This window comes from Epinephelus fuscoguttatus, linkage group LG9, assembly GCF_011397635.1.
Source record: "Epinephelus fuscoguttatus linkage group LG9, E.fuscoguttatus.final_Chr_v1".
Classification (NCBI taxonomy): Eukaryota; Metazoa; Chordata; class Actinopteri; order Perciformes; family Serranidae; genus Epinephelus; species Epinephelus fuscoguttatus.
In genome coordinates this window covers 24,597,824-24,614,735 of record NC_064760.1, presented here as the reverse complement: position 1 = coordinate 24,614,735, position 16,912 = coordinate 24,597,824, and the positions used below count along the sequence as shown (strand labels likewise).

Below are 16,912 nucleotides of genomic sequence, written 5' to 3'. Positions count from 1 at the left end.
AACCTAGCTGTCCAATAACAGTGGAGGAGGGGCAGGACAAATACCACAAAGACCAACCATCATATTGCTAAACAAAAACAACAATGAAAGAGAAGTTAATACTGAACCCTCTCAGCTGAAATAAACGCTGTGTCCCGTATTGTGCTTCATTGCCTTTCTGTGTTCTGTGTACAACAATTACCAAGTATTTAATTTGTATTCGCAGGGCTCAATAACGATTGCCCGATTGCCTGGGGCAAGTAAAACTCAAGGTCGGGCATGTAAACTAACAACTCACTTGCCTGATTGGGCAAGTTACTAAAAATAGTAAAAGTTAATAACTGATAAAGTAAATGTATTTTAAAACGTGCTCCTTCGGCTCTGATGCAGCGGTCTCTCTGCCTGAAGTCACAGGCACACGCTGTGTAACAATGTTCTGCCCACGGCCCCCATTGATATTATTTTGCACGATGGACGCTTCATATAATATAATAACATAACAATATACTATTTATGATGTTATGTCATCATGTCATTTCTGTCTCTACATGGTCACACGTTAACAATTCTCCTCTCCTCTCTGTATCGCGCACGGCGGACTTCTGCCACACACACAGGTGAGCACGCTAGAGCGGCTTGGGCCATATTTTCCTGACCAAACCTGACCCTGAGCCCGGTGCAGTTTGTCAGCTGACAAAGTTATTGAAATGGACAGTGTGTAAATAACCACCAACAGACTGCTGTTACGCACAGACAAACACGCTGCTCACAGAGCAGCGTAGCACGACACTCATGCTAAGCTTGTGTTGCATTCAGGCGTTGTCAGGTAAATAACAAGTTCCAGCACTTAAATAGGTCATAGCACAAAACAGCACCATGTCATGTGACTTTTTACTTTATTATATTCAATACAATTGTGTGTTCCTAAATCTTGAGACACCTCATATGTAAGCTAGACAGACATTTCACCTGCTCATTACTGTGCACACATGTACTGTATGTACTTAGTCCTAAAGAGCCCTTCTGGTGCCAGTAGATACATAGAAACATCCCAGCAGGCTGTGCTTTGCAAGCAAACAAAAAAGTTTCACGCATGTGAAAATTATTTTTCATGCGCGTGCTTCACCTCTGCTGCTACAAAACCATCCTAGGGAAAACACTGCTGTGTGCGTTTTGTGCAACAGGTGGATGTGGTAGTCTACTGGTAGAGTAGAGAGAGAGCTAAGTAGCGTTGAAGTAGAGAAGAGCAGGGCAGAGAGATGGGAAGCAAAATATATTAAACCCGGTGTTAATACAGCAGAACTGGAGAGAGGGGTGAAAAATAAATAGAGGTGGGCATGGCTCAAGTAGGGCGCAAAATTATAGACGGAGAACGACTGACAAATTTTTCACTTTAAGCCCTGACACTGTCATATTTGTGTAGGAATTAAGCTACAATAGCCTACATGACATATGTTGTTTTAATTAATAAATACAGTGTGAATAAAGATTAGGCTGCATAACATAAACATAACTGCAGTCTTTGTTAATTGTTAGCTGCTTAAATTAAACAATTTTTATAGGGCAAGTAAAAAATGACTTGGCAAGTAGATCTCTGACCAACTTGCCCGACCGGGCAAGTCAAAAAAAACTTTAGAGTTGAACCCTGATTCGTATTTAAAACTGTGTCTTCTTGGTCTTTTAAAAAGCAACAGTATACCTAATGATAGCCTAAAAATAAAGCTGAGCCTATTTACATTTAAAATCAGGATGAATTAAGTAATTTGCAAAAACATCATAAAATGGGGGTAATACCTTAATGCAAGGTTGAGTCACCCTTGATCACAGCAGAGGACATTCCTTCACCATGACATTGAGGAGGCACATAGGGTGTGTGTCGGTGGCAAATCAAAGGTCTGCTGCAATTACTGTGTCAAGGGTGAATGCATTTTTCTGATGTACATCTCCTGCCTGCAAGGACCAGGTCAATGGCAAACTGTGCAAGGCAGTGTTTGACCTTTAATATGATAGTGCTTTGATTCTTTAGCAACACATTAACATGCACAGTTGCAATAACATGAAGGAAGACTGCAAAGTGATTCTTGATTCTTACCAACATCTGTCATCAACAGCTGCTTGTAGATTGTACAAAGTTCTTCCTTTTCACTTGATTGAATCCCTACAGCAAAATTAAGTATATTCCTTCATTTGGCACCATGAACAAATTGCTGACTTTGAAACACAGTATACGGTCATAGTAGAACCATAATGTTACAGAAACACCTGAAAGAAGGACTTTTTAAACTCAGTGTGGCTCTCTCACAGGACTGACAGAAAATGACACACTGATAGCTATGGACAGTTAAGGATTTCCATTTCTCTAACTTGCATGACCGCTGTAAGGAAACCCAGACATGCAAATTACATCCAAAAAGGGTCCGGCCGGCTGACAGATTTAAACCCAAGACCTTCCTGCTGTGAGGTGACAGTACTAAGCAGTGAGTCACTGTGCCTTCTGGACACTAAGATGTAAATGAATATTTTCCAGTTACGTGAGAGTTAGACCCAGCCAATCACCGACTAAACAGAGGAAATATAAATAGTATTGGCTTTATGTGGGTTTTAATGATGAAATCTTGAATCCTTGATACAACATGCCATTATTGTTTATCAGTATAGATATACAATATTGGTATGTGTAATAAATGCATTCATATGGTAAGCCCAGTTTAATGTAGACATACAGCAGCATATTAAGATCCTTATGTTTATATTGAAAAGAAAGGGCAGCTCTCTCTTGGTGGTACCTCCATGTTTCCTCAAAGGAAGCTCTTTTAAAACCGGGCAACAGTGTTCTTAGGGCATCATTTCATTTAGGGAGGATCAGGCCTTGACAATAGTGTGGCGGCTTTATCCACAAGGTATCGCCCCCACACTCTTTTTGGTCTCATACCGAGGACGGGCCATTTGACCAGACACACGCATGCCCCCCTCGCTCAGGCCTCATTGTCAGGGATCAGCTCTTTAGTTAAGGTACCTTAGGCTGGGAGGAGGACCAAGCCTGGTCGGCCGGCAAGGGAGACCCAAAAAGAAAAATGAATGGTTTCTTTCAACAAGTTTTAATCTTCTTTATTTGAAGCAAAATCAGCAAAAGTTTCAGTGTCTAGGATACAACTTAAAGTTAAAAGTAAGTTAAAAAATTCAAAAATGGCAATACAAAAGAATGATTCAGAGTCTAATACAGAGGTTCCTAGTTGCGGCCAACGCCCAAAGAAATAAAAAGAAAACAAAAACAGTCAGGTGAGTGGCCACCATGGTACAACACCCCACTCTGAGTCTGTCTGGCCTTTACATGTTCTGTGACGGGACTTGATAATGTGTTAAGTATGTAGTTACATTTCCGCTTGGTGGAAAGTCTTGCTTGTTGAGGCAGACAGAATCAGGAGCTCAGGTTTCAACTATTTCTCTGACAACTTCAACAAATACAATGCAAAGCCACTGACACCCCCGTAAAGTCATTATTAACTGTGGAGTCTATGAACATGTTGATCACTGAAAATATAATGTGAGTACACAAAAGACAAATCGAGTGCAACTGTTGCAAAGTTCCCCCCTGCACCTCCCTCTTCTGTTTCCTGTGTGTTTTTTTTTTTTTTTACCAGCTTTCAGACACAGGGACAGGTGCAGGGCGTAAAAAGGCTCACTTTGCATACAATAAAAAATGATAAATGCAATATACAAAGATGATTACAAACAGATGATTATAAGAGTACAAGTATATCACTATGAGTATGGGTCCATGTCATTGGTTCGACAGCCCATTGGTCCAACTGTCCACGGTGCTGAACGGCTCGCGGCGGAAGTATGGTGCAACGCGACCGACTTGAGGCAGAGCAGGCTCACAGCTTATGTGTTTGTCACTTTCTTTTTCATTTTAATCCACACCATGATCTTTTCCTGACCCTAACCAAGTGGTTTTTGTACCTAAACCTAACCAGGCCTTAACCACAGGGCATCAGGATGATTTCGGAACGGACTTGGGAACAATGGGTTTAATATGGTCGGAACAATGGGATGTCGAACCAATGCGCAGTTCCCATGAGTACAACATAATAAGAATTAATACACAGAGGATGATTATAAGTGAGAACAGCTTTCAGTAAGAATGAACATACTAAAGGTACCTAGGGATGTGTTTAAAGAAACTACGGATAAGAATTAGGCAAAATATGCACTTCATTGAATACATGAGAATGATTAGAAAATGAAGACTGTAAAACTCTGACTTCACTGAGTATGTCTCCCCCCACAAACTCAGCAAGCAATCTTAGGAATTAGTTGAGATGGTGAGGAGAGAAGAGAGCCCAAAAGTATCCCATTTTTCTCTCTTTGCCACCTTCAAAAATAAAAAAATCATCTTAAACTGCAAAAAAGCAAATGAACTATAGCAAATAACTCGAGCATGCAAGTTTCAATGCAGTTAAAGCTCCTATTTATAGAATGTAAGATAAGATCATCTTTCTCATTAATGCGTTTTCTTAGTGTGTAGGATTTAGGGATATATAAACAAAACTGTAAATTAAATGTAATATCATAGTATGTTTTCTTTAGTGTATAATCACCTGAATATAAGAATTGTTGTGTTCTCCTCACCTTACAATAAGAAGTTTATATCTACACAGATAGTGCGTCCTCTTCCATGGAGATCACTGTGTTGCATCGCCATGTTTCTACAGTAGTCCAGAACAGACAAATCAGACACTGGCTCCACATAGAGCCATTTGCCTTTCTGCATTTTCATGTCTGCCATTGTAGTAAGAAGCCCAATTGCAATGAGTGGCACCGGAGTTACACTGATTTGTAATGTGAAACTGCTTTATTTAATGTTTCTAGCAGTTTAAATTACCTGGTCTGTTTATTTTGAAGAGGAAGAGACCTCTGTGTATAATTTGGCTTCTGGCTTCTATCTTAGTAGAGGAAAAAAACGGTGACCACACATTAGCATGTGTCGCACTAGCCACCTGCAGCAACATGTCAGACTGCATTGGAGATACATGGATTTGTAACATGAAACTGCCTTATGCAGTGTTTTTACCAGTTTAAATCACCACTGTGGATAATTCAGCTCACAGTAAAAAAAAAAAAAACCCTGCTTGTCTGGATCAAAATATGGTGAGGACATATTAACCTATGAGAGAAAAGGGAGCCTCCTGTCTCGAGATGATGAACAGAGTTGGAGATGCACTGATTTGTGACTTTATTCAGTGTTTTTACCGGCCTGGTCCATTTGTTTTGGAGAGGAAGAGACCTCTGTGGATATTTTGGCTCCCCATAAAAACTTCCTGAACCAAGAACATTAAAGGCATTCTAGCTGGGAGAAGTTTTAGCTGGTTGCAGTCTGCTTACACATTTCACCTTGAAGTTATTGTCACTTGCATTATGGTGCAACACGGTGCTTTGATGCTAAAACTAGAAATCATCAACAAGTTAACAATCAACTACTAGGGATGCCAAAGGTTAATAAACTTGTGACAACACTGGTGTTAACAATTACACCTGATATTTTACAAGATTTCATTTAATGTGACCTCTCTCTCAGCTGGTTTAGCTCCTCAGGTGAAGGGAACATTACGTTGATGCATCTCAGCTCCTCTACGTTTTTCTGCAAGTCATCCGCTGCCTGCCTGATTGAATGAGCAAATTTCATGATCTCTGATCTGATTGTGGAAGTCTGGTCCTGTACCTTTGATCTGTCAGACACAAGTTCAATGGTGTCCGTTTCAGACATTGACCCAGAAGGAGTTCCCTCTCTTTCCCTTGCTGCCTTTGCCTGTCTGATGTGGTGTATCTCTTTTGCATCCACGGCAACGAAGAAGATATCCACTGCCAAAAATAAACCAGAGAGCACACCTGATGCTACCTCTGCCACACGTACTGCCCTGGCCCCTTGTGCTGCAACTTTGCCTATGTTCGTCACTTGAACTAATCGCGCCAGTTCAGCAATGCCACCAAGGCCCTTTCCTGTCCTCATGCAGCCAGCTACCAAGTTGCCTTGGTTTAACTCACTGACCTCAGTGGTAGTTGTGTCAGCTGCATCACATCTGCTCCTGATTTCCTCTAAGATGTAGCTAATTTCCTGTTGCCAGCAGACAACTGAATTAACTTTCTGTTCAATCTTCTTAATGATGCTTCGAACAGCTTTGCGATCAGACGACTGGTTGACCATATTAGTGATATTCGAGGCACCAGCAGTGACCCCACCAGCTGCACTCACCCCTATTCCAACCCCAGTGACAATGAGAGAGGCTCCAAGAGTGAAGGGAGCCAGTATAAGGCCCACTACAGATGTAATCCCTCCCACCGCTCCAATCACTCCTCCTGTCAGACTGCCGATGGTGGCACCCCGATGCACGTGTTCCAGACTGTCAGCCACATCCCTTAACTTGTCCACCATGGTCTGGAGTTCCTTTACAGTTGTTTTGCACTATCAAAAAAATCAAAGACATCGTCAGTACTAGATTAAAAAAAGCAACTTAGACCCCCCCCCCCCAGAAGAACTCCTGAGGTTCTTTTCACCTTATGAATGGATGTATGCGTCTACTCAGGGTCTGAAAAAAACTTTCCTGAGAGTCTTCACTGCATTTTGAGTCATTTAGGGTGCACTGACCTACTCCTAAACTGCTCCTGTGCTGTCTATCAAACACAAACCTCTTAAGTACTATATTATAGGCAACTGGATTTGCTTGTATTTCTTGAAGATGTTTCACCTCTCATCCAAGAGGCTTCTTCAGTTCTGAACAACTGAACTTTTTTTTTAGGTGGCTAAAAGACATTTTGTTGCAATCCCCGTCCACAGCAGTACATTGCTTAGCTTCTGTGCTGGTAGATTTGGTTTATCAAAGATTATAGCAAGCAAAATAGTACATAAAATTAGCACAGCAGAGACATTAGATAATTCGGACCACATTGTTTAACTTTATATCTTTAAACATACCATTACAGCTGAAAACAGAAATAAACAAATTTGCCTATTTCACATATATCTGTATTATTCATAAGGGATTATCAGTGTAATTTCTTGCCAAATTAACTGGCAGATTGCTGAAAATATACATCAGCTCCTGAAACTATTGCTGCAGATCGCAAGCCAGCCACGGAGCTCTGGGCTGCTGCGCGTCCTGTGTTAACATGGGTGCTGAAAGAAAGCAGGCAGCACTCCAGTGAAAACTGGAGGCAAATACCCACATTCAGACCTGGGCTCTGACTGGCATCTCTGTTACTCTGACAATTAAATTTTCCTACCAAGTGGCCCAAGATATGTCTACCACTGATATACTGTGTATTTTACTGAGCTTAGCCTTTTTAGGTGTTACGTTAGCTACCTAGCTTAAGCTTACTTTTTTTGTTTTAGATATTTTTTGGGGGCTTTTTAGCCTTTAATGTATAGGACAGACAAGCGTGAAGGGGGAGAGAAAGAGGGAGTGACATGCAGCAAAGGGCCATAGGCTGGAGTCGAACCCGGGCTGCTGCGGCAACAGCCTTGTACGTGGGGCGCCCACTCTACCACTAAGCCACCGGCGCCCCACTAAAGCTTACTTTTATCATGAATATACACCAGCGGGCCATGTAATGTTTATCATCTATATACTGCATATTTCTGTAGCAAACATAATGACGTTAGTTAGCTAAAACTAAAATATCATACCTTTTCTGACAGACAGTGTATCATAATAGGACGCTTCAGGATCTCATTGGCTGTTGGTCTTGATTGAGGGTCTTTACTGAATATCTCTTTCAGTATTCCCTAAAGCTCTGATGAGAAGTTCTCTGGGCGAGATGGGTAACGACCACTGATTATCTTGGGTATGAGCTTGAGTGTAGTCTCTGCAGAGAACTTAAGGAGATTTATTGTTAGAAAACACTTAATACTAATTACAATGAGATTGTCTATTAAATTGTATGCATGTATATAAATATTGGTATTTATCAAGTTAATCTTTGTTGAAGACTTAACATCAAACTCAAGTATTTACCTAAAACACACACATTTCACAATACTGTATGTATTTTCCTTGTGCATGGAAAACAAATGACTGCATAATATTGAAGACTGCCCTCATGCTCTGTAATATAACACAGCAGCATATTTATTTCTTTTCTTAGGAATATTGTTTATAGATACTATCATAAATTTTTACACAAGAATACATAGCCCAATTATGGTGGACTTTTTTAATCTCATTCATGGATTTGATATCTTACATTTTTGATAACATGCAAACCTTTGGGTTATATTATTGGGTTACTTACCACTGGTTCTCGAGTATACAGCTCATAAAGTATGCATCCCACTGACCAAATGTCACTATAAATAAAGAAAATATATGGAAAAATTAAATAGTACTGTTACTATGATGATGATAATAATAATGATAATAATATATATATTATTATTGATGATGATAATAATAATAATAATAATAATAATAATAATAATAATAATAATAACAGCTTCCTGGAAATTCTTTGTACTACTCTTTTGATTGAACAGACTAAAGCCTAGTTCACATTACACGATTTTCACCCTGATTTTGTGTCGTGGAGACTATTGTTATCCTTAGAGTGTTCATACTTGGTGACGTGTGTTTCTGTCAGCGGGAGTCTCGCCAACTGTGTTAAGACCTGTGTGTGCACACCACAAGATTTCTCCACTGAGCCCTCGCTGACAGAGCCCCAGATAGCACAGTGACATTACCAAACTACGTTTTTTAACTCGGAGACGACACATTGTAAAGGCATGGATATTCTTCCCAGTGTTGAATCAGATCTGCCTCCAGGGCCTGGGTCCAAACACAACGCGCTCCCCGTGATCCTGTGTACGCCGCCGTTGTTGTTGTTGCTTGCCGCTTGCCGGCTTGTCAGTGTTGCCAGATCTTGAGAGAGAAAGAGGCAACCAGGGCTATGGAAACAAGCCCAAAAGAAGCGACTATCATGCTTTTAAATACCTTATTAAATGGATATATATAGAGGAAGGTGACGTTTAGAGAGCAAGCCCAAATAAGCAACGCCACTTTAGAAACAAGCCCAAAGTTGCGGCTAGTAAGCGGACCTGGCAACCCTATGGCTTGTCCTCCTCACATTTCTTCCATCCTCCTTCGTGCTGACATGGGACATATCCCGCCTCTCATTGGCTGATGCTCTTTGTCAGTCGTGTCACACTTCTCCAGTTTTCTAGCATGCCAGATATCCAGTCTCAGTCACAGACGAGGGGGCGACTTGCTCGTAGGCTTGTTCACACATGAGAACTCGTAGTGGCAGACTGTCTGCTGACTCACCTTCGACTCAAGGTGGCTCTCAAGATCCTCTGCAATGTCAAAATTGCGGTGAAAATTGCGAGCTAGGCTTAAGTAAAAGCATTTTGTTGACAGAATGAGAAACCAACAAGACTGACTTTTTTGTTGTTCTTTACTTCTTACTATTCTACTGTTCAGTAGGTGCAGCCCTACAGTGCAGACACAGGGTTCATCCCAATACCTCAACTCACATCCACGTTTCCCTCACTCTTCCTCACATCTTAGATCTGCCTTTTGTAAGACACGGGGGAGAGATGCGAGAATGAGACACGAGGAGAGAAGAAACAAGGAAATATGTCTTTAGAGAAATGAGACGTCCTTTCCTCTGAAGCGTCACCCGAAGCGACATCAGTTTGTGATGATGGCGGCAGCTGATTACAGCTGGATCAGCTGTCAGGAGGCTTTATTAACAGCTATAGAAAGATTGTGTCTGCACCCACACTAAGCACAAAAAGTAAGGAAAATTGTGTTTCATAGATTATTTCTTTGTTGTAACAATGCTTCTTGACAATAAATCTTATACCGTTAGAAAGCCTGTTTATTTTCTTTTTAAATGGTGCCACATTTTTAAGGAACATGCATTTGTGGGATGAGCAGCAGAGCTTAGTATGTGGGTCGCGTCCATGAAAAATTTGCCAAATCCTGTCTGTCAATGCCTAACAGCTTTTTTTGCTGTTGCTGTTGACTCTTGTTTTGAGCTTCTGGTAGCCCCCAGGTACTGTCAATCAGGTGCCATCAAACGTGGGAGTGATATACTTGGATTTAATCTCATAAGTGTAACACACACCGCTGCCGACGCGGTGCTGTGGCCATCAAGGGCCCGCCCCCCAACACACACTGGCAGCGGTGCGCAGCGGCAACGTCAACACATATTTCCCACCCCAGCCCGCTAGGTGGCTGTACCTACACCAGTTGCCAACGGTTGCCAACTGCTAGTAACAGAAGAAGAAGAGGAAAAACTTTGAGGCAACAACAACTTGAATTTCACGGGTGAGTTTCTTATCAAAGTCATCTTATTAAAAAAGGGAAATCCAAGGCACTCTTCTTTAAGTGTATAGAAAGCCTTTATTTAAAAAATGGCTGTTTCATATAGAAAAGGTTAAAACATGATGAAAGTGGGTTACAGCCCACGCATTTCGGCACAGAAGCCTTCTTCAGGGTGTAACCCTCAGCACACTAATGCTCCTTACAAAGGGTGATTAGGAATTTTTTCGTCTTATTAAAAAATTGAAACAACCAGAGTTGATCCTACGAGACAAGACGTACATAAAAGGCTTTTCTCGCAGCGCCGCCATGAGCGCTGGCCGCACTGGAAATAGAGCAGTGGGCTGAAGCAGAGCAGCGCGGCGCATCGGCTGGCGCCAGTGTGGGTTGGTTCATAGAATATAATGGAGGCGGGCGTTTTGACGCGCGGCGTACGGCGGCGGTGTGTGTTGCACTGTATCTGTGTTCTCTCCGGAATGACATTTCACTGTATCAGATTAGTCCCATCAGCTGCAGTGCTGTGCTGTCCAGTCATAACTGATATCCAATCAGGGGGTGTGTTGGGCAGTCACAGACTTCCGCAAAGGCTCCACTCATGTATCCTTGCTTCCCTCCCCACTGAAAGCCTCCTAGACTCCCCTGAGTGCATTTAACGAATTAAGACATCCTTCAAGATGGCAAGTCTCGATCGATTTCCGGGTCAAGTGATCAAGGACAGAGGTGTCGAGGAGGGATATTGGGCTGAACCCACAGATGGAGAACTGAAAGTGCTGCTGCTGTCTTGCTAACATGCTTTTTTCACCACACCGGTTGTGTAGACACTATGTAATGATCACAGATCATTATTGTGAAAGCGGCTCCCAGTTAGATCCCTAAATTAATACATCCCTTTCTCTGATAGAGACTTGCTTTCCTACTTATGACATTGTTTAATTGATTTGGTGACTGGCAAACAAACTTTACATTTAGTTTCTTGTTAATCTGTTACATGACAAGTATTTTTGGTTCAGCCTTTTTAAAAATGTATCAACAACAACAATGTATATAACAACCTAAACCAAATCGATTTGTTGATGTGTCCAGTTATTAAGCAGATTTCTTATTTTGGTAATAACATTTTTTTTTTTTTTACCTCTTAGCATCATAGGTCCCCTCTGTGAAGGCTTCTGGTGGTAGATAATTTATTGTCTGCTGTGAATTAGTGCTTACTGGAGTTACTGGTGTTGTTGAACTGTGTGAAAACAAATCAAATGTATCAGTACCACAACATGCACTAATAGAGCAAAAAAAGAGGGAAAGAGAGACAGAAAAACAGGGTACAGTACTTTTCATGGATATTTCCAAATCCGCCCAAGCACACCGTTCCAATTTCGGTGAGGAGCACGTTCTATAGAAAGAGGAATGGTAACAAGATTTTTCAGGATAAAATAGTGTATGACAGCCTGAAAGCCCATAAAAAAAAGAAAAACATATAAGGATTAATTTGGATGATTAAGGTCCCATTTGTATGACAATGATTTCAACTGAAAACAGTAAACTTTAGTTGCATTTTGGCCTATCATTTACACAACAGGGGCGTTTTGGGTGCCTGAAAATGCAACGTTTTGAAAACGGGTTCCAGAGTGCAATTTTATGGAAATGGCTCCGTCTCCATTGTCATGTAAACTTGCAGTATGCAGTTCCTCTGAAAACGGAGACTTGCGCATTACGCTTCCAGTCACTAGACATGCGCAAGAAAGTTGACCATCACAACAACAATGGCGGACTCCCGAGCTCTGCTTGTGCTGCTCACCCTGTTGAATTTATCAACGTTCCCCATCATAGTGTAGATTTACTGTAGCAACTCCAACTTGTCGTCCATCCAGACAAATGTTCATGTAGTTGCGATTTTGTTTGTTTATACATCGCCGCTCTGTAGAAGGAAGCGTAAGTGTGACACCTCCAACTACTGGCCTGGCATGTATACTGCAGCGTTTTTGGTCATTTTTGTGGATCCGTGTGCACGGCGATTGTTGTCTAAACGCGGAACTTTTTTCAAAATGAAAATGAGAAACGATTCTGTTTTCAGTGGATTGTTTTCGTGTAAACATGGCCTAAGTATCACATCATCAATACATATGGTCTCTTATTCAGGGTTAGTGTAATATGTGTAGTACCTCTGGTGTCAGACATTTGTGAAGAATGCCTTTTTCATGAATGGTTTTCAAAGCCACACAGATCTCAGCAATCCAGCTCAGTACCTAGCAAACAAATCATGGTACTTAAAGAGGAACGATGTCATTTTCATTAATGTTAATCCGAAATGTCTTTTGTATTAGATTGCTGTACCTCAGATTCTTGTGGAGAGTCACTCATCTCTCTGATCTTTGCAGCAAGGTTCCCTCCCTGACAGTTGTCCATCACTATATAGTAAGCATTCTGATCCTCATCTTTGACAAAAAGAAAAAAAGAGAATCTGTTAGTATCAGGAACAACTCGTCTTCAGTTTTTGACTGTGTGAGGTACTCCTCCCAAATAAATAGAAAATTATAGGCCTGTTAAGTTTTTTGAGCTGACTGTTGAGTTGTTGTTTGTTCTTAAGAATCTCATTTTTAATCGAATGTAACTTTTTGTCCAAATGCTAGTCATCTAACTCCTTCCACATTTTTCAACACAGAAACTGCATTCAAACATCAAAATATTCTGCTCAATTAGGTCATGATTGCTTTGACTTTTCTCATTCACAACCTTCATACTGTACTTCCCAAAAATATTTGTTTTTAGGTATTTTCCCCCATTCAAGTGAATGGATGGAATATTCAAATCTGACACAAATTAGAGGTTTTTCATGCATTTTCAACTCTTATCTCCTCATAATACATTCATTTAGAAACTCCATTCAAATTTCAAATATTGTCTTTTGTACATTCTGATTCAACTTTCAAATTCCATTTAAACTTTTGAAATACTCAGACTTGTTTGGAGCAGGGTAAAAATGCCCTTTTCAGGTGTTTACATTGGTTTGTACTGAACAGAATGTTCAGAGCTAGGGTGGGGGACTCAGCAGTTGGAGTGGAGAGAGTTCTTAAACCTTTCTCTTTAACTCACTGGGTACATCCCAAGTCTCTTATTTTATACTGCTAACTCCTAACTCCTTACTTGAACCGGAAGTCGTTCGAGCTCCGCCATCTTTAAGGCCGTCTCATGTCTCTTATTCCTGCCAGTAAGGAGTTAGCGTTGGGCGTTAGGAGGGATCTGTTAGGTGCGATGAGTAAGGTAACACGAGAGGTTCCTAACAGGAAGTCTTTTTCAGCTTGAGGCCCTGACGTATAATTACCCGCCCCCTTCGTCTGTCTCATTTGAACGAGATGGCGGAGAAACAGCGCAAGTGTACCCGTTACATGCATTCTTTGCAATGAAACGTTGTAATTCACATGCCTACGTGACTACAAAGAGTAAAGTTGATGATATTTCCTGCAAGACTGTCATGTTGTAATTAAGTTTATTTCATTCACAACCCGCTGCGTTGTTCAGCGGACTGTCGGTGATGCGTGGCTGTTAAATGTGCAGCTGCTCAAGTGATATAACACCACGCACACACACATACACAAACACATTTGCCCATCATTAATTGTCCTGCACGTCATGTGAGTGGAATAATGTTTAATAGCTTGTAGGTTATATTAATTATTAATATTAATATTATTACTTTAATTAATGTTGTTGTAAGCTACTGTCATTACCGTCTGTCCTGCATCTCTCTCTGTCTCTCTTTCTGTCTCATTGTGTCATACGGATTACTGTTTTACTGTTAATTTATTATGCTGATCTATTCTGTACGACATCTATTGCACGTCTGTCTGTCCTGGAAGAGGGATCCCTCCTCAGTTGCTCTTCCTGAGGTTTCTACTGTTCCCCGTTAAAGGTTTTTTTTTTCCTGATCAGCTGTGAGGGTCCTAAGGACAGAGGGATGTCGTATGCTGTAAAGCCCTGTGAGGCAAATTGTGATTTGTGATACTGGGCTTTATAAATAAAATTGAATTGACTGAGGCAGACTGACAGGTCTGATATGTCTTATTCACTCAGCAGCTGACTTGTTGAATGATGGCGAGTGGATTTAATAATAGTGATAATAATGATGATAATTATAATGATGATAATAATAATGATAATGATGCTCATCACAGTGACAGTGGCAGGGCTACAGACCTTTCTCTAATTCTGACAAACTCCACTGAAGTGTGTGAACAAAGTCTTGACGATGGGGGGGGGGGGCTTTGATCAGCGAATATAATGTGACTTGGGATGTACACCAAACACTGGCTCCGTTCTGCAGCAGATCCAGCTTTTGCGCCGTCATCAGAAAAGGATGTCGCTTTACGTGACGCTTCAGAGTAAGGCCGTCTCATGTCTCTTATCAGCAATCCTTGCTCCTCACTCCTAACTCCTGACTCCTTAAATGTTTTCCTAAGTGGGAGGGACTAAACAGTTAGGTAAGGTGGCAAGGTTAGGTGATTAGCAGTAATTTTAAGGGACTTGGGACATACCCATAGTCACGCCCACACTTTTCAGTCTACATACATAATTTTTGGTCAAAATTAAGTAAAACTTGTGCTCTTTCAGATAATGTTGCTGTGGAAGCAAACACACTTACACTTTTAGCACAGTGAGCCTGAAAGTAAAAAAAAAAAAAAAAAACAACTGCTGCATTGATTTCAGTGTTCCCTGAGACCAGAAATTTCTGGAGGGCAGCATGTCATGCCAGTTTTCTAACCTGCGCCCTCCGTCAAGCCATTTTTACACTACACATACACATTTTATGCTGCTTATTCATCAGGTTGTCCACTCTATTGGTATACGAATTGTAACAAGACTACGATTTTTGACAAAAGGCCAGCAGTTTGAAAGGTGCGCTTCAACTTAATTTCTTTGAGATTAACTGCCTGACTCAGGAGTCACTTAGCAGTTATCATTCCCATTGCAATCTGAGCTCATGAATTCAGTTTGACACACACAGACACATACACATGCAGAGAGAGGACTTAAGACATTTTACAAACAAAATTAGACAACCTGGTGTCCTGCTCAGATTTTTTTAAAACTAAACACAAACATTCCACACACTGTGTTCATCAGTGTGTCCTCTCTCACACTGATTTGGGTTTGTTTTATATAAGATATTTGCCTTAGTTACATCTCTGTAACTCTGTATCTCTTAACTCTGACCCAGGACACACTTACCAGTGTGACCTTTGGTTGCAGTTGAAGACACACAGGTAAATTAGATCAGTTATTAGGTGGAGTTTGTCATACACAGACACATACACAAGACATTTTCTGTCTTTTTAAAAGCACTTTTCATCTCTTTTACACTTCTCTATACTTTTAGCTAGAACCTCAAATCAAACTTTACAATGTTCCACATCTTTAATATCTCGAAGGCATTATTCAACTTTTAAAGCCAGCAAATCAGTTCCACATCTTTTAAAACATTATGGGTGTTATTTAACTTTTCAGTGATACCCTTTTCCACTTTTTCAGCTATTGCTATTACTTCACCTTATTCTGATGCACTTTCGGCGGCAGTTCAGAATAGCATAAGCTTCTCAACAAGTCTTAATGAATTCGACAGCATGGGGTAGCATTCAATTTTTCACAGAGAGGATGCTCAGTGTAGGACATTATACACAGCACTGAGTTATAGCAGCTGTCCCGGAGGTGATGTCAGAACTTAAGGGGTAAAGCAAAATCACTGATTTCTTTCTTAACATATCACACATGTAAAATCTGACATGTAAAACTTTGTTAATAGAGGAACTATAGTACTGCATTGTGGATTTAGACCTTTAACCTACTTTTAACCATTTCTGTGTCCAAGATTTTTTTGTGTGGGCCTAAAATCATGGCTCATTGACAGACTGGAACCATCCTCATCATAACACCAAACCTACTACATAGATATTGCATCACATCTAATGGTACGCGGAGTGTGCAATGTTCCATAGGCACTCTAAACTCTTTCAGTCCATTACATACAATAAAAATGCCATGGTTAGTGATGTCAGCAGTTGACTGTTAATCACCAAATATATTTTTGACTGGTTAAGCATATCAGTTTATAGGTTCATTTTTCCATTCTTCAGTTTATTGCACTGTTCACCACCTGGGTCTTGTGGGACCTAATTAGCTTGCGGGGCTGCTCAATTGGCACTTACGGCTTGTAACGCCTTCCTGAAAGAACAGCTTTGCTCCTCCTTAGTTAAGTACTGTTAGATCTGTTAGTGCTGTTATCACCATCAGCTCAGTTATTGGTGTAAACCAGAGTTGGGTAAGGGTTACTTTAAAAGTAATCAAATTGCTTTGCTGCGTTACCTTTTTGAAAAGTAACTAGTTACTTTACTGTGTTACTCCCTGAGTAAAGTAACTCAAGTACTTTTAAGGTACCTTTGAGTATTCTACATTTCCTATTGGGCAATGGACCACAGGGCACTAAGCCTACATTTTTTTGTCTCCAAAATTAAAGTTATGGACCACTTGCCCTTCACTGAGATCCAATTCTCCCATCACAGCCGTCACTTTGACCAGTAGAAACACAGAACGATCTGCTGCCGTAGACAACTGTATGACAACACCCCAGC

At 40.8% G+C, this 16,912-nt stretch overlaps 1 protein-coding gene across 6 annotated transcripts in view; it reads right to left on the bottom strand.

Annotated features, from left to right (window-relative positions):
- Positions 1-3,080: 3,080 nt before the first annotated feature.
- Positions 3,081-16,912, bottom strand: part of LOC125894606 (serine/threonine-protein kinase Nek1-like) — a 36,345-nt gene continuing 22,513 nt past the window's right edge. For 3 of the 6 annotated variants that reach the window (XM_049586130.1, XM_049586129.1, XM_049586134.1), the window contains exons 7-8: positions 11,621-11,682; positions 11,454-11,526 (exon numbers count right to left, since the gene is read on the bottom strand). In XM_049586130.1, the coding sequence (XP_049442087.1) occupies positions 11,510-11,526; positions 11,621-11,682 (79 nt within the window). In that variant the 3' untranslated portion in view covers positions 11,454-11,509. The other 3 variants (XM_049586131.1, XM_049586128.1, XM_049586133.1) reach the window with 3 other exon arrangements.